General features: G+C 42.3%; 1 protein-coding gene across 1 annotated transcript in view; it reads left to right on the plus strand.

Moving 5' to 3' along the window:
• Window positions 1-27,424, plus strand: part of LOC141106407 (membrane-spanning 4-domains subfamily A member 4D-like) — a 114,296-nt gene that overhangs the window by 51,897 nt on the left and 34,975 nt on the right. Inside the window, exons 4-6 of the mRNA XM_073597172.1 lie at window positions 424-480; window positions 8,064-8,228; window positions 10,436-10,555. Of these exons, the coding sequence (XP_073453273.1) occupies window positions 424-480; window positions 8,064-8,228; window positions 10,436-10,555 (342 nt within the window). The remainder of the gene's footprint in view (window positions 1-423; window positions 481-8,063; window positions 8,229-10,435; window positions 10,556-27,424) is intronic.

Here is a 27,424-nt window from a genome sequence, read left to right on the forward strand (position 1 = left end):
TGATATCTTTTTATATATTTTTGCATCTTTATTAATTTCTTTTACCTTGTTACGCAGGTCTTTTGACAGTTCTTTTCTGCTCCCCATGGCTCAGTGCATCAATGTGAGCGCTAACAAACTGATTGACTATTTATACACTATTTACAATTTAAAAAGCAACAAGATGTGATAAATTCACCTTTAAATTACCATTTTAACCTGTGTGTGTCACCTTATGTGTCTGTACCAAGGCAAAACATTCCAGGGTATGGAAACATTTGATCAGGGCCATTTGGGGGATTTCTGTTATCATTAGGATTTAAAAAGGAGACAAACTATGATTATAAATGGCTTCATATGGTCACCATTCTTAAAAAAAATTTTTGGCATGATCAGTCATACTGTCAATATCAATGCCAAATAATATTTTTTTTAATTTTACAGTACATCATTGCCGCATCTCTAACACTTGTCGCTCAGAAAAAACCCAATATCTGCTTGGTGAGTCTTTTCTTCTTTTCATTTTCTAAGCAGTCAGAAAGTAACATTGCTATTAGGTGAGTATTAGATTTTTTTTCAACGAGAAAGTTATTTATAGCTGGTAGTGTTGGGCCGAACACTCCCTGGTTCAGTTCACACCAGAACTCCCGAAAATGGAAAAAGTTCGGAAACCGAACGGCAAACCCTATTAAAGACTATGGGACCCGAACTTGAAAAATCAAATTTTGAAGGCTTATATGCAAGTTATTGATATCCATAAAAAGGGTGTGGGGGATGAGGTACTGCCCTGGGGGACATGTATCACTCCAAAAATATTTTTAAAAAAATATAATTTTTAAATGAGTAGTGATTTTAATGATGCTTAAAGTGAAACAATAAAAATGAAAAATTCCTTTAAATATAGTGCTGGGGGGGATCCCCGTAGTCTGCCTGTAAAGTGACACATCTGTACCATGTATAGAACCTGCTGTAGCAAAATTGACATATATAAAAAAAAAAAATAACCTTTAAATTGATTTTCTGGGCGTAAGTTTTCTTGAAAAAAAAAAAAAAAATGCAAATAATACACAAAGTGAAAAAAAAAAGCATGACATAGATAGACATCTATTTACTTGGCATAACATCATCTTTCACATAGGGCTGGGGAAAAAATCAATTTGAATCTTGAATAGAGTTGAGAGGTCAAATCGATTCAAATGTTCAGCAAATGGATTTTTTTAGATTTTTTTCCCCACCAGAACCGGCGCTGACACCACGCCGGTCCTGAGGAGCTTCGGGCAGGAGTTTTTAGGCGAGGTCATGGCTTCAGCCTAGTCCGCGAGGCCGGACGCCGCGGACTAGGCCGAAACCGCGGCCTCGCCTAAAAACTCTTGCCCGCAGCTCCTCAGGACTGGCGTGGTGTCCATCAAAAAAAGAAAAAAAAACTCGATTCGAGTCGTGAGTCAAGTTTTTTTTTTTTAAATTGCAGATTTTTTTTGGAGAAAAATCGCCCAGCTCTACTTTCACATTATACCAAAAAATTGGGCTAACTTTCCTGTTTGTTTTTTTTTTTTAATACATCAAAGTGTCTTTTTTCCCAAAAAATTGCGTTTGAAATGACATATAATATTGCAACGATTGCCATTTTTTCTTCTAGGGTCTCTGCTAAAAAAATTATATATAATGTTTGGAGGTTCTAAGTAGGGCTGAAACAACTAATCGATTAATCGACAACTATTCGATTATGAAATTAATCGATTACTATTTTTATAATCGATTAATCGCCCAGTAACATAATGTGGTTAAAAAAAAAAAAACTAAAATGAGCCCTTTATAGTACAAAAAGAGCAAATAATCACTACTGTAACTATTTCTCTCTCAGTTCTACAGTAAAAAAATGAACCCCTTACAGTAGTGATTTGCTTTTTTTGTACTATAAAGGGCTAATATTAGTTTTTTTAACCCCATTATGTTACTAAACCTGGTTCACATCTATGTGTTTTTTGGTGCTTTTTGCAGAAACGGACTACAGTTCATTTACATGGTTTCCTATGGGACACGTTCACATCTATGCTTTTTCAGCCGCTGCGTATTTGGAAAGAGTCAGTGACTTTTTTTTAACACAAAACAGTGCTTTTTTGTTTCAATATACTTCAATGGAGAAGCTGCAGAAAAGCATGTAATGCATTTTTGCAGCAATTGGTGGTTTTTAATCTGCCCAACAACAAATTGGCCAAAAAAATGCAAAAACGCAAATCGCAGCAAAATCTTGTGTGCAAAAATCAAAACGCACAGCAAAGAGCACTGCAGAAACAGATCAAAACCAAACTGCAGAGGTGTGTACCGAGCCATATGCTGGCCACACCGATCAATTTTCAGATGAGAATATTCAGACGAAAAATCTTTGTACATTCGATGAATGAAAGAATGTTTGAAATTTTCACTTGTTTTTAACATTCTGTTTTTAAAATGATTGTAATTTCTGAACGAAAACCACATACACGGTCTGATAATTTCTTTCACCAAGAAGTTTTCTATTTCCAAATTTTCCCATCACTGTGGTTGAAAATGAACGTCGATTTGACCCCACTAACGATTAGAAAATCGGATGAATGTTCTTATCTCTCCTCTAATAGTATATACAGTAGATCTCTTCTATCTGTTATTCTCAGAGTGGATTAGATAGTTTTGTGGGGGACTGTATATGCTCAAAATGTGACACCTGGGAAAAGAGTGCCTGATTGTAGGTATGGCTGGAAACAATTTTTAATCTGTAAATAACGGAATAATTCTGATTGGGGAAGTCCAGAAGTTTCATATAGAGTAGGAAAGGAGTGTATATAAATTTGTATCTGCATCCTCTAAACTGCACTCCATGCATTAAAGGAATTAAGGGAAATCAAGGCAGGGTAAAGGGCTGGGTTTTTAATAAAAAGTGGTATATGGGGAGATTGAAGGCCGAGAGTGGTTTTGAATCAATCCCAGATGGATAAAGAGTGTTTTGTGATAGGATTGCAGATAGAGGTACGATCAACTGGACGTAACCATAACATATTAGCTACTGAGATAGGGTCACAGTCAACAGACTCAATTGCTACCCATACCAAAACTTCCTTTACTGCATAGTATATAGGTAAATGTGCAAGGTGAACTTGATAATAGGCAGAAATATTGGGGAAGAAGAGAATAGTAGCTAGTTCTTTACTAGTACTAGTTTAGTAGCTAGTTTACTAGTAGCTAGTTCTGTACTAGTTTACTAGTAGCTAGTTCTGTACTAGTTTACTAGTAGCTAGTTCTTTACTAATGGGTGTATCTCACTTTTAGCAGCAGCTTTATATGTTTTGTGTTGTGATATAGCACGGTATTCTACTTTTTGTTTATATTATATAAGAAATATTGGGGAGACCTAAGCCTCCACGTTGTTATGGAAGACAAAGAGTGGATTTAGAGGTACAGGGTTTAGCTGTGCCCCAGCTCCAGATAAATTACATAATTCTACGCCTAATAAGTCGTAAGAAATGGGCAGGACTCTAAAAAGGTATAAGAATTTGGATAAAATAGCCATCTTGCCTATTAAGGATAAGGATATAGAGGACCATTGTGTTAACAATTCAGTAACCTGTTTCAGTAACGGAGGGATGTTAGCTGAATATAAATTGGTTATTTTAGCAGTAAGTTGGATTCCTAGGTATGGGAGTCGATGTGGTGTCCATGCAAAGGGGAGCGAGTTTTTAGCAAGTTGAAGTTCAGCAGAAGATAGGGAGATGTTGAGTGCAGTGGATTTTTGGTAATTAACTGTCAGACCTGAAATGTGTGAAAAACGGTCTAAGAAAGCCAGGAGATTAGGTGCTGTGATATGGGGAGAGGTCATAAAGAGTAAGATATCATCAGCAAAAAGGCAGACTTTATGATGATATCCGCCTAACTTAATACCTTTAATGTTTGGGTCCGATCTAATCAATTGGGCAAGCGGCTCGATGATGAGAGCAAAAAGAAGTGAGGAAAGAGGGCATCCTTGACAGGTTCCACTTCCAATAGGGAATAGGTCAGATTTAAAACTGACATATTTGATATATGTTTTTGGTTTATCGTATAGGGATGAAATCCACTTTTCAAAAATGGGGATTTGGACCCCATTTCTTATGCCGCATACACTCGAGCGGACTTCTCGTCGGACTGAACTCTGACGGTCTTTCCGACGGAGTTCCGCTGAAACGGACTTGCCTACACACGATCACACCAAAGTCCAATTGTTTAACGCAATGACGTACGAAAGGACTAGAAAAAGGAAGTTCAATAGCCAGTAGCCAATAGCTACCCTTGCATTGTTCTTGGTCCGTCGGACTAGCATACACACGAGCGTTTTTTCCGATAGGAACTGAGTCCATCGGAAAGATTTGAAACATGTTCCATTTCTAGGCCCGTCAGAATTTTTGAAAGTAAAAGTCCGATGAAGCCCACACACGATCGGAATGTCCGACGGAATAGTTCCGTCGCACCTTTTCTGGCAGAAAGTCCGCTCGTGTGTACGCAGCATTAGGGTATACTGAAGATATAAAAGCTTTTGACACAGTCTCATGGTCCTAATATTGAGGGAAAGAAAACATGCTGGTAAACATCTAGATTTGGTTGCATGAGCAAGTAGCGAAGCTATGCGAATATTGTCACCTGCTTGGCGTATGGGAATAAATCCAACTTGACCACTGTGAATAAGTTCACCTATCACCTGATTTAAAGGAGTTGCTAGTATTTTGGCTAAACATTTTATGTCAAGATTAAGGAGTGAAATAGGATGATAATTTGTCCAGGAGGTTGTACCAGATTTAGGTTTAGGTAGCAGAGATTATAGCCATTAAAGATTCTGAATAAAGAGAGTCCCTTCAGCAGCTAATTAAAGGCTTCAGTCAGAATATGAGTTAAAATATCAGAAAACTTCTTGTAATAAGAAGCTGAAAACCCATCTGGGCCAGGACACTTTTTAGGTTTTAAAACTTTGATAGCCATACTAACTTCCGCTACAGAAATTGGGCACTCAAGTCTTTCACGATGAGTTTGGGAAAGTGTTGGAAGTGTGATAGGGGAAAAAAGGGCATCAGCAACTGTGTGATCAAATATATTGTTTGAAGAGTATAATTTAGCAAGATTTTAGTGAAAGGTGTGTAAAATTTTGACTGGATTACTTGTATAATTATCTTGATTTAGCTTAAGTCGCACAGATGTGGGTTTATGCTGTGAACACAAGGTTCGAGCTAAAAGGGTATCAGGTTTGTTTGCCTTGAGATAATAGAGGTGTTGTGATTTGCGTAAAAGATTATCTGCAGAGTCGGTAGGAATCAAGTCAAACTCTAAACGGGCCCTATCAAGTTTAGCTTTAGCAGAGGGGGAGGGAGAGTTTTGAAATGTGTTATGACAAGAATTAAAATAAGTTTCTAATTTTTGGTGGAGGATTTTGCGCTCACGTTTGAGAAATGATGCCTGTCGGATAAGGGCACCCCAGATTACAGGTTTATGGGCTTCCCAAAGAGTGAGTAGAGAAATATCTGGAGAAGAGTTATTAGTGAGATAGTCAGTGAGAGCGAGCTTGATATCTAATGAGTGGGATGGGTGAGTTAAAATTGAATTGTTTATACACCAGGATGTATCTCATGCTTTTGGGACAGGGGAGGAGATGGTAGTACAAACTGCACTATGATCAGACCAGGTAAAGGGTATAATGATTGAGGAAAGGACTTCTGGTGCCATACCTATATTTAGGAAAATATGATCAATCCTAGAGAATGATTTATGTGGATAAGAGTAGTAGGTAAAGCATCTGCGAGCTGGGTTAAGCTCACGCCAGGAGTCAAACAAGTTATATTTAGAAAGAAGTTTTTGAAATGAAAGTTTAGAAGGACTGGAAGGGGGACAGGGTGGGGATTTATCTAAAAAAGTTAAGAAGACTTGATTTAAATCTCCAAATAGTATCACAATACCTAATTTATGGGTATCAACTACGTTACTTCTGGGTATCGCGGACTCTGGCGCTGTGATTGGCCAGAGCCACAATAACGTCACTCCCGCGCATGCGTGCGGGAGCCTCCGGTAACGGCACACTCACTGAAGCAACAGCACGAACAAGCCATTGCTTCAGTGCACATGTGTCGATGAGATCAGCACATGCAGATACAGGGGATATCTCCTAAATTGTGAAGGTTTAAGAGATATCCAGGGTAGCTACAGGTAAATCTTATTATAGGCTTACCTGTAGCAAAAAGTGGTTGTAAAGGGTTTACAACCACTTTGAGAAAATGCTTCAAAAAGCCCTTAAATTGCCTCAGTCCAGTAGAATGAGCAGGGTCTGTAGAAGATGTCAATTATGGTGCTTGTGTTGATGAATCAGTCAGATTCCTCCTTTTTTACAGCTATTACTTTAGAGCGCTGAGAGGGTTTCACAGAGAGTAATGTAACAGGAGGAGAGCATTGAGCCGGTGCCATTTTGACTGATGCCTGGGACATTTTTTGGCTTAACTTTTGGGCGTGAACATCCGAGAACCATCACCTGAGGTAGCTGGGGTTCATCACTGGTAAGGCAGCAAATGTTTGACAGCAGAGCCAAGCTGGGAAGTGATAGAAAGTGGCAGAAGCATCCCTTCAGGAGTGGAGCACTAAGCTGGCATGTCTGCTCATTCAGGCTTCAAGCTCTGCCCTTGTCATTGTGGCATAGATTCAACAAGATGTTGGAAACATTCCTCAGAGATTTTGGTCCATATTGACATGACAGCATCACGCAGTTTCTGCAGATTTGTCAGCTGCACATTCATGATGTGAATCTCCAGTTCCACCACATCCCAAAGGAGCTCTATTGGATTGAGATCTAGTGACTGTGGAGACCAATGGAGTACAGTGACCTCATTGTCATGTTCAAGAAACCAGCATTATCGTGCTGGAAGATTAGAAGATGGGTACACTGTAGTCATAAAGGAAAGAACATGGTCAGCAACAACAGGTTGTAGGCTGTGGTTTAAGGACCAAGCCTCTTTTTGAGATTTAGTTAAAAACAGTTTTTTTTGCTAAAAAATTGCTTAGAACCCCCAAACATTATACATTTTTTTCCTAACACCCTAGAGAATAAAATGGCGGTCGTTGCAATACTTTCTGTCACACCGTATTTTCGCAGCGGTCTTACAAGCGCACTTTTTTTTGGAATAAATACACTTTTTTGAATTAAAAAAATAAGTCAACAGTAAAGTTAGCCCAATTTTTTTTTTTTTATATTGTGAAAGATAATGTTACGCCGAGTAAATGGATACCCAACATGACACGCTTCAAAATTGCACCCGCTCGTGGGATGGCAACAAACTTTTACCCTTAAAAATCTCCATAGACGACGTTTAAAAAAAATTACAGGTTGCAAGTTTTGAGTTACAGAGGAGGTCTAGGGCTAGAATTATTGCTCTCGCTCTACGCTCTTTAAACAAAAAAAAGTGTCACTTGTAAACATCCCTTGTAATGGAAACAAAAGCATGACAGGACCTCTTAAATATGAGATCTGGGATCAAAAAGACCTCAGATCTCATATTTACACTAAAATGAAATAAAAAAGTGATCTGCCGCAGAGACCACTCTTATCGGATAGCGGACCGGACCGCCAGCCAAAGAAGAGGACACCGGGGTTATGGCAGCTAGCTGCTGCCATAACAACGATATTTCTCTTCAAAGTTAGGACGTATATCGGCGTGTGGCGGTCTGTAAGTGGTTAAATGATGCTCAATCGGTACTAAGGGGCCCAAGGTGTGCCAGGAAAATATCCCCCACACCATTACACCACCCCCAGTCTGAACCATTTGTACAAGGCAGGATGGATCCATGCTTTTATGTTGTTTATGCCAAATTCTGACCCTACCATCTGAATGACTGTTTTGCTTGCATCTATCTAGTAAGGTTACTCTGTGGTATAAGCAAGGAAGCTGAGATTTCTGCAGTGTGCAAATGTGCTTTACTATACAAAGATGCTGTACCTACAAAACTATTACAATATTAGGAATACAATACAAGTAAATAAGTAAATAAGACTGTTGATGGTATTGTTGTATCATTGATTTATTCTTCCTGACTTTACTTTACAGATCAAAGGCTCTCTGTCTCTGAACATCATTAGCTCCATTTTCAGCATGGTAGCTGTGATCCTAAATATTGCCGATTTGGCAATCCTGCGGAGCTATCATTACTGTTACTATAATGGGTACAATTATAATTACTATGAAGCTCAGAGGCAATGCCAACAGGAACTTGTAAGTCTTATTCTGGTCATTATATAAATAGAATATCAAGTGTTTAATATATTAAAGGAATGAAACATATATAAATCACTAAACATATGTATACTGATTCAAATGATATACTATACTATAAAAAGGGGCAAGGTTGGATATCATGCGAATAATATAAAATCTTAATGCAGTTTTTCTTCGTGACATTTTTCCAAGCTGTATTCTGCTACATATCTTTGGTGAAAATAACCCAAATTAGTGTATATTATTTAGCCTGTAGGAAAGTTATAGAGTCCATAAGCTATGGTATATACTGTATATCTGAAAATCGATTAATCCTGATGTACCGACTCATTTCTTGAGGCCCGAAAATGCCAGGAAAGTACAAATATCCCCCAAATGACCCCTTTTTGGAAAGTAGACAGTCCAAGGTATTTAATAAGATGTATGGGGAGTTTTTTTTAAGTTGTATTTTCTTTTGTCACAATTTTTTGGATAATGAAGAAATTTAATTATTCTTTTACATTTTTTTTACTGTCAGCAGTGCAGTACAGCATCATCATAAAACTGGTGTGGCTGTGGTCATGGACACTGACTTGGGACAGTATAAGTAAAAAAAAAAAAAAAAATTATTATATATATATATAAATAATTTTTTTTTTTTTTTTTTTTTTTTACTTATACTGTCCCAAGTCAGTGTCCATGACCACAGCCACGCCAGTTTTATGATGATGCTGTACTGCACTGCTGACAGTAAAAAAAATGTAAAAGAATAATTAAATTTCTTCATTATCCAAAAAATTGTGACAAAAGAAAATACAACTTAAAAAAAACTCCCCATACATCTTATATATGTATATATATTTTTATTTTTTTATTTTTCTTCTTTTTTATTACATTTCTTTTCTTTCTTTTTTTTTAAATACAGTGACCAGAGCAATTCGGTGTTACCATAGTAACACTGTACTACTCTGGGGAGGTGATCAGGACTATGGTTGCTTATAACTGTGAATTTTACAGTTACTGTATAAGCAACCATTTTTTATGAATAAAAACTATTTATTCAGTGTTTACTATTGTGATTAGCTGTGATTGGCCACAGCTAATCCCATGATACAGATGGGCTCTGATTGCCCCCCTTTGTACCATTTGGTTACTGTGACCAATCGCTGAGCTCATTACAATAGTACACATGAATCAAAGCCTTTCATTGTGTACAATTGTCATGTGATCTGCTGTGATTGGCCACAGCGATCCCATGGTACCAGCAGCAGGCCGATACACTGGTCTGTCATCCGCTGCGTCCAGTGGACACAGCGGGTGACAGATCATGCCAGAGTGTGGCCTGTGGGGCACACGCAAGGTGCAATCATGGAAGGACATCATATGTGGTCCTCCCAGGATAATAGAGATCCCACCTGGCCATCATATTACAGTAGGCTGGATGGGAAGGGATTAAATGTTAGGCATCATCTCCATACAGCATATAAAAGGAAAGAGATGAAGCCTCCAATAGTGTAGTATCTTTAATTTAATGAAACATGCCAACCACAATAGGAAACACACTCACATGTATTATCTGAGTCACAGACTCATTTCCAGCATTTCTGGCTGAAGAATTCCAGCATCAGGCTCCGGACATCTCCTGGCTTCACCCTACGTGTTATGTCACTAGTCGACGTGGCTTTGTTGGGGAAAGAAAACAGTAGTCATATTCAATGTCTATACACCAAAAACACACCATAAAAGATTCCATAAGTTACTTATGGATAAACTTCAACCTTACCCCAGAGAATGCCTAATCTTATGCAGGCATTTCAATGAAGTTATTAATACCACATTTGCAGAAAAGGGACTACCACTCTCTCTTCCTTCCTTCACTCTGCAGATCTTTCTGATCCTTGACGGTGCCTACATGTTACAGAAACAGACTATATAGTCTATTTTAGGAAAGGTGAGATATTAGGGGTCTTCTAGACTCCTGAATTCTCATTAAAGAGAACAAACCTAATCTACAGGCCTAAAATTATTTTTTATACATGTAAACAAAAACATAAAAACAGCTGTGGCAGTGAAAGGGCTAAAGGGACCAAAACCCAAATAACAGGGAAAGCGAACCGAACATCCAGGACGCATCCCAGCATCCTGTATAATAGACATATACTGCATATATTAAACTAAAAGATACCCCATAAGAATCGCTGACTTACTTTTTTTTTTTTTTACAGAATGGCGTTTATGCTGTTATTTCCCTACTACTTGTGATAAATTTGCTGCTCTTCTGTGTCACCGTTTCCACCTCTGTTTTTGAATGCCGGTCTCTCTCTAAAGTACAAAGTGTCACCCAGGTAAGAGACGTATGGGATTACTGTAAAAAGAATGTCAAGTCAAGGGACCAGCAAAGTCTATCACCTACCAGCTTTGGAAAACCCCTTTGCTTTGAGATCATTGTCCCAGCTCTCCCCTGTGGTCTTAACAAGGATTGTGTTTAGGCATCACCCTACTTATAGCAGAGGTCTGTTTGCAGTGTGGCAAAAAGGATCCCCCATCACAGTACTGCTAACATAAATGACATATTTACCTGACTGGGGCCATACCATAACCACAAGCCAAACACTAGCCATTCAGGTGTCAGTAAAAGAAAACGGAATTCAAGAGGTGACAGTATTCCCTACTGAATACCTGTCAGTTGCACCTGCATCACTCTGAAAGGGACCTACCATGGATCTCTCTTTAACCACTTCAGCCCCGGAAGGATTTACCCCCTTCCTGACCAGAGCACTTTTTACAATTTGGCACTGCGTCGCTTTAACTGCTAATTGCGCGGTCATGCAATGCTGTAACCAAACGAAATTTGCGTCCTTTTCTTCCCACAAATAGAGCTTTCTTTTGATGGTATTTGATCACCTCTGCCGTTTTTATTTTTTGCGCTATACACGGAAAAAGACCGAAAATTTTGAAAAAAAATGATATTTTCTACTTTTTGTTCTAAAAAAAATCCAATAAACTCAATTTTAGTCATACATTTAGGCCAAAATGTATTTGGCCACATGTCTTTGGTAAAAAAAATGTCAATAAGTGTATATTTATTGGTTTGCGCAAAAGTTATAGCGCCTACAATCTAGGGTACATTTTCTGGAATTTACACAGCCTTTAATTTATGACTGCCTATGTCGTTTCTTGAGGTGCTAAAATGGCAGGGCAGTACAAAACCCCCACAAATGACCCCATTTTGGAAAGTAGACACCCCAAGGAAATTGCTGAGAGGCATGTTGAGCCCATTGAATATTCATTTTTTTTGTCCCAAGTGATTGAATAATGACAAAAAAAAAAAAAAAAATTACAAAAAGTTGTCACTAAATGATATATTGCTCACACAGGCCATGGGCATATGTGGAATTGCACCCCAAAATACATTTAGCTGCTTCTCCTGAGTATGGGGATACCACATGTGTGGGACTTTTTGGGAGCCTAGCCGCATACGGGGCCCCGAAAACCAATCACTGCCTTCAGGATTTCTAAGGGCGTACATTTTTTATTTTACTCCTCACTACCTATCACAGTTTTGAAGGCCATAAAATGCCCAGATGGCACAAACCCCCCCCAAATGACCCCATTTTGGAAAGTAGACACCCCAAGCTATTTGCTGAGAGGCATGTTGAGTCCATGGAATATTTTATATTTTGACACAAGTTGCGGGAAAGTGACAATTTATTTATTTATTTTGTTTTTTTGCACAAAGTTGTCACTAAATGATATATTGCTCACACAGGTCATGGGCATATGTGGAATTGCACCCCAAAATACATTCTGCTGCTTCTCTTGAGTACGGGGATACCACATGTGTGGGACTTTTTAGGAGCCTAGCCGCGTACGGGCCCCCGAAAACCAATCACCGCCTTCAGGATTTCTAAGGGTGTACATTTTTGATTTCACTCTTCACTGCCTATCACAGTTTCGGAGGTCATGGAATGCCCAGGTGGCACAAACCCCCCCCAAATGACCCCATTTTGGAAAGTAGACACCCCAAGCTATTTGCTGAGAGGCATGGTGAGTATTTTGCAGCTGTCATTTGTTTTTGAAAATGAAGAAAGACAAAAAAAAAAATTTTTTTTTTCTTTTTTTAATTTTCAAAACTTTGTGACAAAAAGTGAGGTCTGCAAAATACTCACTATACCGCTCAGCAAATAGCTTTGGGTGTCTACTTTCCAAAATGGGGTCATTTGGGGGGGGTTTGTGCCACCTGGGCATTCCATGGCCTCCGAGACTGTGATAGGCAGTGAAGAGTGAAATCAAAAATTTACGCCCTTAGAAAGCCTGAAGGCGGTGCTTGGTTTTCGGGGTCCCATACGCGGCTAGGCTCCCAAAAAGTCTCACACATGTGGTATCCCCGTACTCAGGAGAAGCAACAGAATGTATTTTGGGGTGTAATTTCACATATTCCCATGGCATGTTTGAGCAATATATAATTTAGTGACAACTTTGTGCAAAAAAAAAAAAATTTGTCTCTTTCCCGCAACTTGTGTCACAATATAAAATATTCCATGGACTCGACATGCCTCTCAGCAAATAGCTTGGGGTGTCTACTTTCCAAAATGGGGTCATTTGGGGGGGGGGTTTGAACTGTCCTGGCATTTTATGCACAACATTTAGAAGCTTATGTCACACATCACCCACTCTTCTAACCACTTGAAGACAAAGCCCTTTCTGACACTTTTTGATTACATGAAAAAATTATTTTTTTTTGCAAGAAAATTACTTTGAACCCCCACACATTATATATTTTTTTAAAGCAAATGCCCTACAGATTAAAATGGTGGGTGTTTAATTTTTTTTTTTCACACAGTATTTGCGCAGCGATTTTTCAAACGCATTTTTTGGGGAAAAAAACACACTTTTTTACATTTTAATGCACTAAAACACACTATATTGCCCAAATGTTTGATGAAATAAAAAAGATGATCTTAGGCCGAGTACATGGATACCAAACATGACATGCTTTACAACTGCGCACAAACGTGCAGTGGCAACAAAATAAATACATTTTTAACAGCCTTTAAAAGCCTTTACAGGTTACCACTTTAGATTTACAGAGGAGGTCTACTGCTAAAATCACTGCCCTCGATCTGACCGTCGCGGTGATACCTCACATGCATGGTGCAATTGCTGTTTACATTTGACGCCAGACCGACGCTTGCGTTCGCCTTAGCGCGAGAGCAGGGGGGACAGGGGTGCTTTTTTTTTTTTTTCTTTATTATTTTTTTGCTTTTTTATCTTATTTTAAAACTGTTCCTTTCATTTTTTTTTTTTTTTTTATCATTTTTACTGTTATCTCAGGGAATGTAAATATCCCCTGTGATAGCAATAGGTAGTGACAGGTACTCTTTTTTGAAAAAATTGGGGTCTATTAGACCCTAGATTTCTCCTCTGCCCTCAAAGCATCTGACCACACCAAGATCGGTGTGATAAAATGCTTCCCCAATTTCCCAATGGCGCTATTTACATCCGGCGAAATCTAAGTCATAAAATGCTCGTAGCTTCCGGTTTCTTAGGCCATAGAGATGTTTGGAGCCACTCTGGTCTCTGATCAGCTCTATGGTCAGCTGGCTGAATCACCGGCTGCATTCTCAGGTTCCCTGTTGAGACAGGAGAGCCAGAGAAAAACACGGAAGACGATGGGGGGGGGCATTCTCTCCCACTGCTTGTAAAAGCAGTCTAGAGGCTAATTAGCCACTAGGATTGCTTTTACATGAAAGCCGACCGCTGGCTGAAAAGAATGATACCAAGATGATACCTAAACCTGCAAGCATCATTCTGGTATAACCACTCAAAGTCGTGAATGCTGTACCTGAAGACAAAAAAATGGTTAACAATAAAGCACAGTAAACGGTAAAGTATAAAAAATTGCATACCTGAAAAGCAAACATGATAAAACATAATAACAATAAAACATTGCAGAATAGAATACAGTAAAAAAGAGCAGAACAATAGAGAGAATAGAGAGAGAGAGAATAGAGAGAGAACAATAAAACGACAACTATTATTTTTTATTTTATATTTTTGTTTGTGTTTTTTTTTTTTTTTTTTTTTTACACTTTTTTTGTAACTGTAACTTTTATAACTGTAACCAGTTCCAGGTTCGGGTCTCTCAAAATGCGATGGCATCTTGGGAGACCCTGTGAAAGTGTGTCCTAGTCTGTGCAATGCTGTACCCTACGCTAATACTCAGCTAGTGAATGGTAGCGTTCAAAACATTCACCAATGCAAAGACCAGGATTGTCAGGACAGGAGGGACAATAATAGCGGGTGTCACGCCTATATCCGCGCTTGCTGCAGACACAACATCTTTTTTGGGGGGGTTCGTTGGGTAGGGGTACTCGGGAGGACATAAAGAAAATGCCTCTCATGCAGCCGACTGCATTTGGTTGGGGATGTGAATGGGGGAAGTACGGGCGCTGCAGAAGTGGTGGGTTCCCAATTAGGATTGGCGAATGCAGCAGGAAGGGCATTATGGGCACAACGGGCCTGTGTTTGTCTTCTTGGTGGCAGCGGGACACTATTTGTGCTTGCCACCTCACCAGCTTGAACTGCACTTATGGGACTCGCCACGTCACCAAGTGTTACTGCAGTGCTGGTTTGACTAGGACCGGGGTGTACTAGGCCGCTGGCGCTTGCCAGTTCACCAAAACGCTACCAAAAAAACTGTTAACGATCGCAGGGATCAGGCCTGACTCTGCGAACGCTGCAGTTATGCGTTTAGTGTTTTGTAAGTGACAGTGATCGATCGATACTGCACTTGGGTGGGCTGGGCTGGGCCGGGCGGAGGGGCAAAACGCAGGTGCTAGCAGGTATCTGAGCTGATCCCACTAACACTGCGTTTTTGGGAACCCTAAACTGCTGGGGACGCCAGTATAGATCTGATCGGATCAGATATTGATGCGTTCAGATACTATACCACTAAGGGAGGTGTACGGTGCGTGGGTGTTAGCGCTACTGGCACTAACCTGACGCTGCCTGGGGCTGGTGCTTGCCAGTTCACCAAAACGCTACCAAAAAAACTGTTAGCGATCGCAGGGATCAGGCCTGACTCTGCGAACGCTGCAGTTATGCGTTTAGTGTTTTGTAAGTGACAGTGATCAATCGATACTGCACTTGGGTGGGCTGGGCCGATTCGGGCAGAGGGGCAAAACGCAGGTGCTAGCAGGTATCTTGGCTGATCCCGCTAACACTGTGTTTTTGGGAACCCTAAACTGCTGGGGACGCTAGTATAGATCTGATCGGATCAGATATTGATCTGTACAGATACTATACCACTAAGGGAGGCGTATGCTGCGTGCGTGGGTGTTAGCAGTACTGGCGCTAATCTGACGCTGCCTGGGGCGACGCATATCACCGCCGGGCGATCAGGGGGCTAAATCTTTATTCGGTAATAAACGGCGGGTGCCCTGACACTATAAAAAATAAACGAACTAACCAGCGTCACCCGTAACGGTTATACAGTGATCAGTGGTGAAAGGGTTAACTAGGGGGCAATCAAGGGGTTAAAACATTTATTAGGTAGTATATGGGGGTCCCTGTCGCTAAAAAAACGCTGACGGCGAACCTAAATATTTACCTCACTAACTAGCGTCACCAGCGACACTAATACAACGATCAGAAAAATGATCGCTTAGCGACACTGGTGACGGGGGGTGATCAAGGGGTTAAAACTTTATTAGGGGGGGTTAGGGGGGTATCCTAGACCTAAAGGGGGCCTAACATTCACTGCCCTAACACTGTAACTGTCACAAACTGACACCAATACAGTAATCAGAAAAAAAAAAAAAAAACCTGCTTGGTGTCAGTTTGTGACGGGGGGGGGTGATTGGGGGGGGATCGGGGGGCGATCGGGTGGGGATCATGGTGTTTTGTGTGCCTGGCATGTTCTACTGTGTGTGTGTGTTTGGTGCACTTACATTACAGTCTTCTCTCCTCGCCCCGGAACGGAAAATACCGAGCCGAGGAGAGATGACATCATTTCCTCTGCCTCTGTGTACAATACAGAGGCAGGGAAATGATCCCATTGGCTGGGAGCGATCGCGAGGGGGGGGCCACGAATGGATGGCCTCCCCCTCACCACCGATCGACGGGGGAGATTTGCCGACCGCCGCAGGCACCGGGGGGGGGTCCGATCGGACCCCCCACCCGCGGGCAGGCAAGGACGTACCTGTAAGTCCTTTTGCCTGCCCGTGCCGCTCTGTCGACGTATATAGTCGTGCGGCAGTCGGCAAGTGGTTAAAGACTGACACAGGTGTAAATGAGCCCTAAGAATGGATTTCTTCTCACTTTGGAAAGATTTCCTCCTACTTCATATCAGTGGTGGCCCGTAATGCAGGGGCACCGCCCCCCCCCATCCATGCGTCCGACCCCCTAATCTACATGCAGGTTGCCAGATGCATGGATTGCATTGTGTTTTTTTTTAAGCACATGATTATAGCCAGATGCTCTAATAGGCTTCAAAAAAGAGTGGGCTCGGGTCACAGAGCACTGCGCTCCGAGCCCACCCAGTTGTGTGACCTTAGGGAATGAATATTCACTAATGTCATACTGATTCTCCTCCTGGCCAATCAGAAAGTCCTGAGGCCTGTGACCCAAACTGAGAGGCAATCCAATTGGCCGCCTAGGAGGAGGAGGGAGGAGACGCACGGCACACAGAGGAAAGTAGGGAGGAGATGCATGGCATGATGCAGGGAAGAAGGAGATGCAGAGGAAGCTGCCACCTGGAGCAGCGCTGCCTGTGACCTAAATGGGGTAAGTGCTAGGCGCGGGTGACCCGAATGACTGGGGAGGTGGCACCTCCCCTAAAAAATATACCACCAGCCGCCAATGCTTCCTATTGCATCTGCAGGAAGTGAAGTAAAATCTCCTCACTAGGTCACGCAATAAGCGAAAAATAACCTGACAAGGGTTTTAAGGCTTCTCTACTCTATTCAAAACATTAAAAAGTTTGGGCTATACTTACACTGTAAGGGTGGACCTGTATTTATTTTTTTAAAACAAACGTTTTTATTGAGAAAAAGAAGCATGGATAAACAGCATCATTTACAGTGAATAAGTCAGCACAGAATATGTAACAGAGTATAAAACCAGTGATTACATAGTACACACTTCATAGTTAGGAAATCGGCATTCAAACTAGAGCTATTGAGGTTTGTTTTCTTTTATAATGTTACATTAATAGGATTCCACGGGGAGACTGCCATGAAGAAAGAGACCTAAGGCAAACTGAGGACAATGTAGGCTCCACCACAGTAACATGACACTTCAACGTCAAAAATATTAGAAAAAATACTAACAAACCATAAAACTAAAAAGAAAAGAAGAACTCAAAGACTGAGCTATAAAACATCATAGTTTACGGGAAATCAAGTTGAAAGTCGCTATCGGTAATACTTCCTCATTTGCAAATGTCCTAGAAATATGGTCAAAGAGGTATAAAAATACTCACGGGGCCCAGGACCTCCATTTCATATCATAAATGTGCATGGTATCCATGATGGCGTGGAAGACCTTCTCCATGAGTTGGATAGCTGCCATTCGTTAAAGGACCTGATCCCAGGGGACCGCCAAAAGAAGGCTATAGACCAGTGGACTGCACTAAAAAGTGTGTGAGATCAGGTCGGGGGGGTGGATCCAGGTATGTCAGCGAAGAATAAGCACATCTGGTGGGTTAGCATAGTTAGGGTACCTGTGATCTCCACTACCTTAGAGGTTACTTTCTGCCATAGGTCCCTCAGAGCAATGCAGGTGAGTCCCCTTCTCAGGGCAGCTTCTGAAGCAGTTCACGGAAACTGTGGGGAAGAATTTGTGTAATTTAGCAGGGTTATAGTACCACCTGGTGTGTAACTTCACCACTGTTTCCTTCACCGCCACCGATTTAGTACATTTATGCATATTGGAGATCCTATCAGACCATTCTTCCGATGAAGCAACCTCCCCAGTCTCCTTCTCCAACCTAAGTATAACGGATGATTTGTCTGGGAGGCCTAGGCTACCTAGGAAGGTATATAGAAGGGGGATTGTCCCCTTGTCTCTGGACGCTGGACCACATAGATTCTCAAAAGTTGTGTCAGGGCCAGAGGCAGCGCTGGGGCAGTGTGAGGTAAAGAAATGTCTAATTTGTAGAATTCAGTACTGGGTAAGGTGTGGGAGGTTTGTAGGCATAGGAAAGAGCAAATTACTCGATCCTTCTGAAGTGAATCTAGAGTAATGAGGTCTTTCATGGTCCATAGAGTGAAAGCGTTCGGGTTGGGAAATGCTACGAGAAATTTGGGGTCCCCAATAAAGGATGCCAGCCTGGGGTTGAGAGGAAGTAATGAGAATTTTTTTTTATAAAGGGCCCATAAATGTAGGGATTGGCCTACCACCGAATTTAAATTCAAAAACATTTTATTGTTGTTTTAACATGACATACATGAGAATGCGTACATTTCCGGCAACTGAGGAAACATAACTTATAATGTGTTACATGGATAAGAACAAATATTACAAACTAGTGCCAAAGAAAGGAAGCAAAACAGTCATTACGAGAAAGACTCTCAGCTGTGATATGCATTTCAGTTGTAAAGGATTATCCATGTAAAGTCATAGAGATTCTCGTGAGCCGAGCATCACAAGTTCTGGATTATATAGGACAAAGCCCGGACTCCTAGGTCTCAGGAATATCAAATGAGGAAATACTAATATGTATAAAGCTTTCAGACAGGTTCCTCAGGAGTCTCAGGGTACCGTAATGTGAGCACAGATCCTTTGATCCGTGTGTATTAATCAGGGATGTCCGGTGGACTCCTCCCACCCAGGTGGACAGATATAAATAGGGATTCACTCCTTGAGGAGAGACGTCGGACGGCCCCGGGCGCCCTAGCACACCCCCTCCATGGGATCTTCCTGTAGGTGTGGTCGGGATCTGCCCCGTGCCATCCGTCTCCCCAGGAGCATTATAAATTGGCTGGAGGGTTAACAGAACAAAACCCCCCATTTCTGTTTCATGCCGAAATGCCCATTCATCCTCCTGAGATGGGGAGAAAGGGTCCCCTGGACATCCCAAGCAACAAAGTCCCGAGAACTCTACTCATTGGTCAGAGAGAAATAGCGGGGTCTCATCAATCTTAAAAAGGGGAAACAGAGAACGTGTGAAAAGAGGGATAAGAGGGAGTAGAGAAGGTGGAGAGAGAGGTTTATTTAATAGCAGAGGCTAAACTTGCGTCAGGTTCCAAACCCGGTATAAGGGATATGTTGCAAAATGTGGCCCAAGGTTCCCAGATGGTATTAAATTTCTCAACTTTGTCATTTAGCTTCGCGACTATTTGTTCCTGGGACATGATCCAGGATATTTTCCTCTTGCAAGTCTGGAAGGACACCGTGGGTTTCTTCCAGGCTTTTGCTATAGTGATTTTTGCACCCAGTAAAACAAAGTATGATAGTGCCCGTAAGTGTTTAGGTGTATTGGGTATATCATGGTTAAATAAGGCAATATGTGGATTGGGGCCAATCGAGACCTTAATCAGTTTGCTAATTGTACGAAAAATGAGCTTCCAGAAGGTTCTGATGCGGGGACACGTCCAAATGTGAAGCATGGTGCCCTCTAGGTTGCACCCACGGAAACAAAGATGAGAGGTACCGGGGTATATTATTGCTAATTTGGATGGGACATAATACCATCTGGACAATACTTTTAGACTGGCTTCTATGAGGGAAATGTTACAAATACCTTTGTAGGAGCGCGTCCAGGATCTGAACCAGTCTGTCGTCTGCCAAACTTCGCCTGTATCCTCCTCCCAGGTCTTTGCGTAAGATGGTTTGTTCAGGTTTGTCTGTAGTGCAGTATAGATCAAGGAGATTCCCCCCTTTTGATCCATCAGGTTCGAGCACCAATGCTCAAAAGGGGTTATTGAGGGAGGTTCCGGTTTGTTAGTCCAGATAGAATGTAAGAAGTGTGAGATTTGTGTAAAACGGAACTGTTCCGTGACCGGCATTTCTAGTTTAGGCTTGCAGTATGATATAGTAAGGGGGCCAGCAGGAGTTAGGAAATGTCCGATCCGATAAAGGCCCTTGTCGGTCCACCATCGGAATGCTCGGGTATTTGGTCCCGGTGTAAAATTTTGTGTTATGGAATAGATGAGATAGCGGCTTGAGCTGTGATGTAAGGGAGGGTTGTTGTAATAGTTTAGTGCATGTTGCTATGGAGTGAGAGTGGGGGCCATTATAGCTGGTCTGGTGGTTGGGTCACAGTATAGGAGGAAGTCAATGGTGTTGTGGGGTGTAGCTCTTCTTTCCATTGAAAGCCACTCTGGTTTTGGTCCTTTAGAAAAAACTATAGAGATTTGCGACAATTGCGCCGCTTGGAAGTAGTTCCATAGATCCGGGAGGCCTAAGCCTCCTTGTGTCTTAAGGCGATACAGTATCTTGGAGGGACATCTATAACCCTTTTTACCCCAGATAAAGCGAGTAATCTCTGATTGAAATTTTCGTATAACATTCCTCGGAAGCGGGATTGGTAGAGAGCGAAATAGGTATAAGAGACGGGGAAGGAGGGTCATCTTCACTGCGTGAATTCTCCCCAACCAGGACAGGCCACATCTTGACCACTTTTGTAATTCCCCTCTACACCTATTGAGCATGGCGGGGTAGTTGGCTTTAAAGAGGTTATTTACATCTGAGGTTAAATTAATCCCCAGATAAGGAATGGTCATGGGGGCCCAGGAGAATTCAAAGTTATTAGTTAGTTGTGTCACTATGTCGGGAGCAACAGTTATATTTAAAGCAATGGATTTGGACATGTTAACCTTTAATCCGGATATTTTGCTAAATGAATTCAGGACCCTGTAAATGTTCGGGGTAGTTATTAAAGGGGAGGTAATATACAGTAGGAGATCATCCGCATAAAGTGCGCATTTATGTTCATGTTCTCCGCAAGTCACCCCCTTAATATCAGGGTTCGATCTAATTGCTATGGCCAGTGATTCAATGGCCATTGCAAAGAGAAGGGGCGATAGGGGGCAGCCCTGCCTAGTGCCCCTCCCAATTGGTAAGGAGGAAGTATATCTTCCCATCAACCGTACTTGGGCAGAGGGGTTAGAGTACATGGAATTAATTATATTTAGGAAATGTGGGCCAAAGTTCCAATGTCTAAGGGTTTCAGAAAGGTAGTTCCAGTCAATTGAATCGAATGCTTTGTGGAGGTCGATAGAAAGAATAAAACCTGTTTGTGGGGAGCCTCCATCCCAGCCAGATTTAAGGTGGGAAATTACATCTATTGTCCTTCTAATCTGGTCTGGCCCTTGTCTCCCAGGTATGAACCCTACCTGATCGTTCTTTATATATAAGGGGATAAAACTGGCAGGTCTATTAGCTAGGAACTTGGTCATAATCTTTATGTCGTTGTTGATTAAGAAGATCGGCCTGTAATTTCCGACTTCGCTTGGATCCTTCCCTGGCTTGGGGATCACAGAGATGTATGCAGCATTTAGATCAGGTCCCAGAGGGTGACCTTCCCTAAGGAAGTTAAAAAGCTTTGAGGTGTGGGGCTAAGCTTTCCCCAAATTTTTTATAGTACCCTGTGAAAAACCCATCTGGTCCAGGGGAGGAGCCAAGCTTCAAGGAATTAATGGTGTCTAGAACCACTGGAACCGGGAAGGGGCTTTCAAGTAAGTTCCTGTGTTCTAGGGACAAAGAGGGCAAAGGCAGGGAGTTAAAGAAGTCATCCCGTGATAGTCCTGAACGGTGACTTTGGGGTCTGTAAAGTTCCGAATAGAACTGATGGAAGGTTTTCATGATCTTGGTAGGATTCTGGGACAGGTCACCTGAGTTCAATATAATTTTAGGGAATGTCAGTAGGCGAGGCTTAGGAGTGAGTTTTACCGCCAGTTTCGCTCCTATCTTATCTTTCTGTGAGTAGAAACGCGCCCCAGTCCACCTGAGGTGTCTTTCTGCTGTTGTTGTTAGGTTCAGGTTAAGGAGGGCCCGAGCTCTATCTAACTGGGATAGGGAGTCCGCATTAGGATTAAGCTTATGTGCTTTTGCAAGTTCACGAAAGTTCGCAGTCAGTTTGATCATATTGCTTTTGTGTTCTGCTTTCAGTGTAGCTGTTAATTGCATTATTTTCCCCCTGATTACCGCTTTATGAGCAGCCCAGACTGTGTACGGGGTAATATTCGACGTGGTGTTTATTGTGAAGTATTCTTTAATAGATTTCTCTATTATGGTGGCCTGTATAGGGTCGTTAAGTTGGGTATTCCTGAAGGTGCCAGCGGTTGCGTTCTCTATGGCCTGATGATCTATGGGTGGACAGAGTAACCATTGAGTGGTCTGATAGTGGGGAGTCTATAATCCGGGACTTAACAATCACAGGGATCATAGAGGCTTGTATGAAGATGTGGTCAATCCTGGCGTAAGAATTATGGGGAGCAGAGAAATGAGAATAATCCTTAGTACGAGGATTAGTTTCCCTCCAGGCATCTACCAATCCCACTTCGTGTAGTAACTGAGCCACTTTAACGCTCTGTTTAGTAGGGCGCTTGATTTTCTTTAGACCATCTCCTGATTTATCCATTGAGAAGTCAAAGGCTAAATTTGAATCCCCCCCCCCCCCCCTAGATAGTTGTTCCCTTGAAGTGTGGACGGAGTTTGTGCAGCATGGAATCGAAAAATGCCCGTTGGCCTTTATTAGGGGCGTAATATGAGACAAAGGTGTGTAATGAACCGTCTATGGTCCCTGAAACTAGCAAATACCATCCCATAGGGTCTATAATCGTGTTAGGTTGAGAGAGATTGATATGTTTCGCAAAACATATGGCCACCCCTTTTGTCTTGTTGGGAGCTGATGCGATAAAAAATTGGGGGAAGTTGCGATGGAGAAATGTAGGTTTATATGAAATGGGGAAATGAGTTTCCTGTAAAAAAAGAATATCCGTGTGCATGGATTGGTATACTTGGAACAATTTCCTCCTCTTAACAGGGGAGTTCAATCCCTGAGTGTTGTGGGAGATAAAATTAAGTGTTGGATGAACCTTGCGGTTATCAGCCATGACTTGTATGTTGTGGGAGTGTGCTTATGAGAAAGGTCATACCTGAATTTGTAGGATAGTTCATCTCGAAGTTCACTTCTAGGAGTCCCAATTGGGGTGAAAGACCTGGGAGGAGAAGCCACGAACGAGCGCAGAACCTGGATATTCTCGAGTTGGAGGCAAGAGGAAAAGAGAGTAGAAGGGAGAAAGTAAAATGGAGATTAGACCTGTTACGAAAAACTTAGTCACAAATCTGTCATACATGTAACCAGAGCAGCGTCTACACAAACAGGGGTCCCCTAACCCCTTCTCAACCCCCAGGTAGGGTGAACTACCCATACCTTACTCGTCACCTGCGAGGGCTGGTAACCAACTAATTGGCAAGAAACCCAATGCACTCTAGTGCACTTGGAATCAACTAGGAGGTGCACTAAGTCCACCACGGCCCCACCACCTCTAAGTCCATACTTCTAATGAGATGTGAACTTTCAAATATTACTTCCATAAACTAAACCAAACCAGGAAGATAAAAAAAAAAAAAAAAAAGGAAAACCCTAAATGAACATTATGGAGAGCAATAAAACAGAGCAACCCTATCATCTAATGGATGAGTGTAAAACAGGGTGATACTGTCCTATCCGGACTACCGGGCTCCAGCGAGCCATCAGGGATAAGTAAATGGAAGGGTCTGTCGTAGAGATCAGACCCATAAAGGGGAACAAAATGGTACAAAAATGGAGATGAAACTAAAAAAAGTGCCATTGTGGAATTTGCTGGTGAGGAGAGGGTCAGCAAGACCTAGTACCCATATGGACCTATCAGACCTATATAATAGCCAGATATATATATAAGCTTATGAGAAGACAAGAGACTTCCTCCCGCCTCTGCCACCATCTCATGAGTTCACAGTGTCCACTATTGCTGAGTCCGTGAAACCTGAGATGGTAGCAGTAATGTGAGCCACTGCAGAGAAATGGAACGCCTCTGACATATGACATCTTTGCAGAGGACATTTACATGAGGAAGAGGAAATGTCCCGTAAGAGTTAACATTAGCCCAATAAGTCCATCAGGAATCACCGGAACAGGTTCTGGATCCAACTAGAGGATAGCCCGTCATGGTGGAAGGTTCTCTTTGGAGCTCTGTTTAAGCCAGTTGTGTTGTAGCGGACTTGCTGGTGGGGGCCTTTTTGTAGATGATGATGAGCTCCTGCTGTTCTGTAAGGAAGCTGGATCTTGAGGGATCAGTCCCAATTGAAGGAGCAGACGTTCCCCTTCAGCAAATGAGGAAAAGCCGTAGTTCTTATTCCTATAGGAGAAATTTAATCGAAGTGGGAAAGACCAACGATATGTGATTTCTTTGTCAAGCAGTGGTTGGAGTAAAGGTTTGAGAGAGCGTCTTTTTGCACAGTGTATGGTGACAAGTCTGCAAAAATTTGGATCCTGTGCCCCATCAGAGTTAGATTTTCATAGCCCCTAGATCGTCTCATTACCTCCTCTTTGATGGAGTAGAAATGGGTTTTCACAATGATTTCTCTAGGGAGCCCATCTGAACGGGGGGCTGAAGGGCTCTGTGCGCTCTGTCCAGTTCAAGTTGTTGTTCCGTGATGTCCGGTATAAGGTTCCGTAAGAGGGTCTTTACTGCATCATGAACATTTTTCTCTGATTCAGGGAGACCTCGCACTCTAAAATTATAGCGTCTCGACCTGTTCTCAAGGTCATCGATTTTGGCAAATGCTGATTCCAGCTGATCTTGCATATCTTGCAACCGTGCTGTATTTTGATTAATCCGGGAAACTGCTTGGTCGGCTCTCTTTTCCATTATGTCCATCCTCATCCCTATTTGCTGCAGGTCAGCATGAATGGATGAGGTAATGTGTGCTGCATTTTGGGCCAGGCTTTTTGAAAGGAGATGAGAGAAAGCCTCCATCATGGAGGGGAAGTCTGATGGCACAGGGAATTCAGGCTGGGCCTCTGGGGCTGAAAGAAGCATGCCTGTATGTGGATCTAGCATTGGTGTTGAGGGAAGGCCCAGACCCATCCTGCTCAGGAGGGATTCTGTGGAAGCTGGGGATGCCGCCAGGGGCAGGGGTGGGTAGTCCTCACCTGGGGACTGTGGTGGTGGAGGAGGCTGAGAGTCCTGCTCCCCCCTCGAGAGCGGAGGGCCCGTCGCGGTCATCTGGCTCACCAGATTCCGGCAGACGTTCGCCGTTTTTGGGGATCTGTTCTAGGGGGTTTCCCCCGCTCGTACCATCCAGTTAGAGGCTCCGCGGGTTGCTCCTGATGCTTCGGTGGTTAACGCTGGGCCATGGTGGAGCAGAGCACCAACAGCCTGCGGCCATCTTGGGTGACTCTGCGCATGCGCCTGCTACCACCGAATTTAATGTGGATATATCCTTCTGGCGAATTGTCTTGGCCCATAGTAATCCTGGGAGGAAATATGGGGTTATTGAGATCCCCTCGAGGCGGAGCCAATGGATTCCGAGTGGGGAGGTGTGCCATTTGTGATAGTCTGGCCGAGAGATAGCATAGTCAGAGGTATGGTAAACCCAGGCCGCCCATGGCCCTTGGTATATATATCATTTGTTTGCCTAAGCAGGGTTTTTTGTTTTGCCAGATAAACCTGTTTATGTTTCGTTGTAATGAGTCAAGAGTCTGGCGTGACACATAGTTGGGAAGTGCTCTAAAAAAAAAAATAAAAGTTTGGGGAGGATAGACATTTTCACTGCCTGAATCCTGCCTAAGAAAGTGATGTGGTATGGGCTCCAAGTATGTAGCAAATGTCTGATGCGAGAGAATGCTGGCGGGTAGTTAGCATGATATAGTTTGTGAAGCGTCGGAGTTAACTTAATCCCCAAATATGGTAACGTCTGACCATCCATGGAAAAACTAAAGTTGGATTGAATAGCTATGGAAATTTTTTGGGGTGAATTTGTTGGGGTGAATTAATCGAAAGAGGAAAGCATTTAACTCCCAGACCAGACAAATCTCGGAAGATGTGCAAGGTGAAAATAAAATTGGGAATGGAGACTATAGGGTCTGATAAGAACATTAGGACATCTCCGCATATAAACTTAGTTTGATTCCTGGTCTCTCTTTGTATATCCCTTAATGTTGGGGTCTAGATTAATAGCACGGGCCAGGGGTTCGATGGCAAGGACGAATAAAAGTGGTGACAAGGGGCACCCTTGTCTTGTTCCCCTACCCAATGTAAAATATTCAGAGTTACAACCTGGGAGTTTAATTCATATGCATGGGTGGTGGTACAGTGCCCAAAATCCGTGGACGAAGGCCCCTGAGAAACCAAATTTTTCCAGGGTTAGCTCGAGGTCTTGGATGATATTGGAGGCGAGTCTGATGTTGTCTGTGATCTGTCTGGTCGGGATAAACCCCGTCTGGTCTGGGGAGATTAAGGGGGTGATAGTATTTGAAAGTCTATCCAAAGTCCAAAGATCTTTAAATCCGTTTTGGGGGAGTGTATGCTCCTTATTGGGTATTGGGATCAGAGACATGTTCGCTAGGAGCATGTCATCTGGAAAAATGTTGCCTTTGTGAATGTGGTTAAAGAGAGATTTCAGGTATGGGATTAGGTTGCCTTGGAGTTTTTGTAATATGGGGCGGAGTATCCATCTGGGCCCAGGGTCTTGGAGTGTTTAAAAGGATTTAATAACCCTAATAATTTCTAGGTCAGAGCACGGGGCGTTCAGCTCCTGAAGGTGTTCTTGTGTTAGAGTGGGGAGAGATAAATCGTCTAACCAGGTTCTAAGGGCTGGATCAGGGGGCGAGGAAGGAGGAGAGAGTAGTTCAGTGTAAAATTTAGAAAAAATCTGTAGCACCTCAGACGGGTGAGAGACTATATTACCGTTGGGGCTTCTTAATTTGTACGTGTGGGGGGGTTGGATGGATTGATTAAGTTTTCTTGCAAACATGGCTGAGGCCGAATTGCTGTGTAATAGGAACTTGGCCTTAGACCATCTCAGGACCTTCTCTGTCTGTTCTGAGAGGATCTTATCAAGATCCAGCCTGTTATTAATTTTTTGTAGTAGGTCTGGTGAAAGATTTTGTGTGTGTAGATGGTATATCCTATCCAATTCAGTGGTGAGTCTGGTGATATCAACTAGTCTTTGTTTCTTCCTTTCTGCCACTATTTGGATTATGTGACCCCTAATTACCA

Source organism: Aquarana catesbeiana, linkage group LG08 (genome assembly GCF_042186555.1).
Source record: "Aquarana catesbeiana isolate 2022-GZ linkage group LG08, ASM4218655v1, whole genome shotgun sequence".
Lineage (NCBI taxonomy): Eukaryota > Metazoa > Chordata > Amphibia > Anura > Ranidae > Aquarana > Aquarana catesbeiana.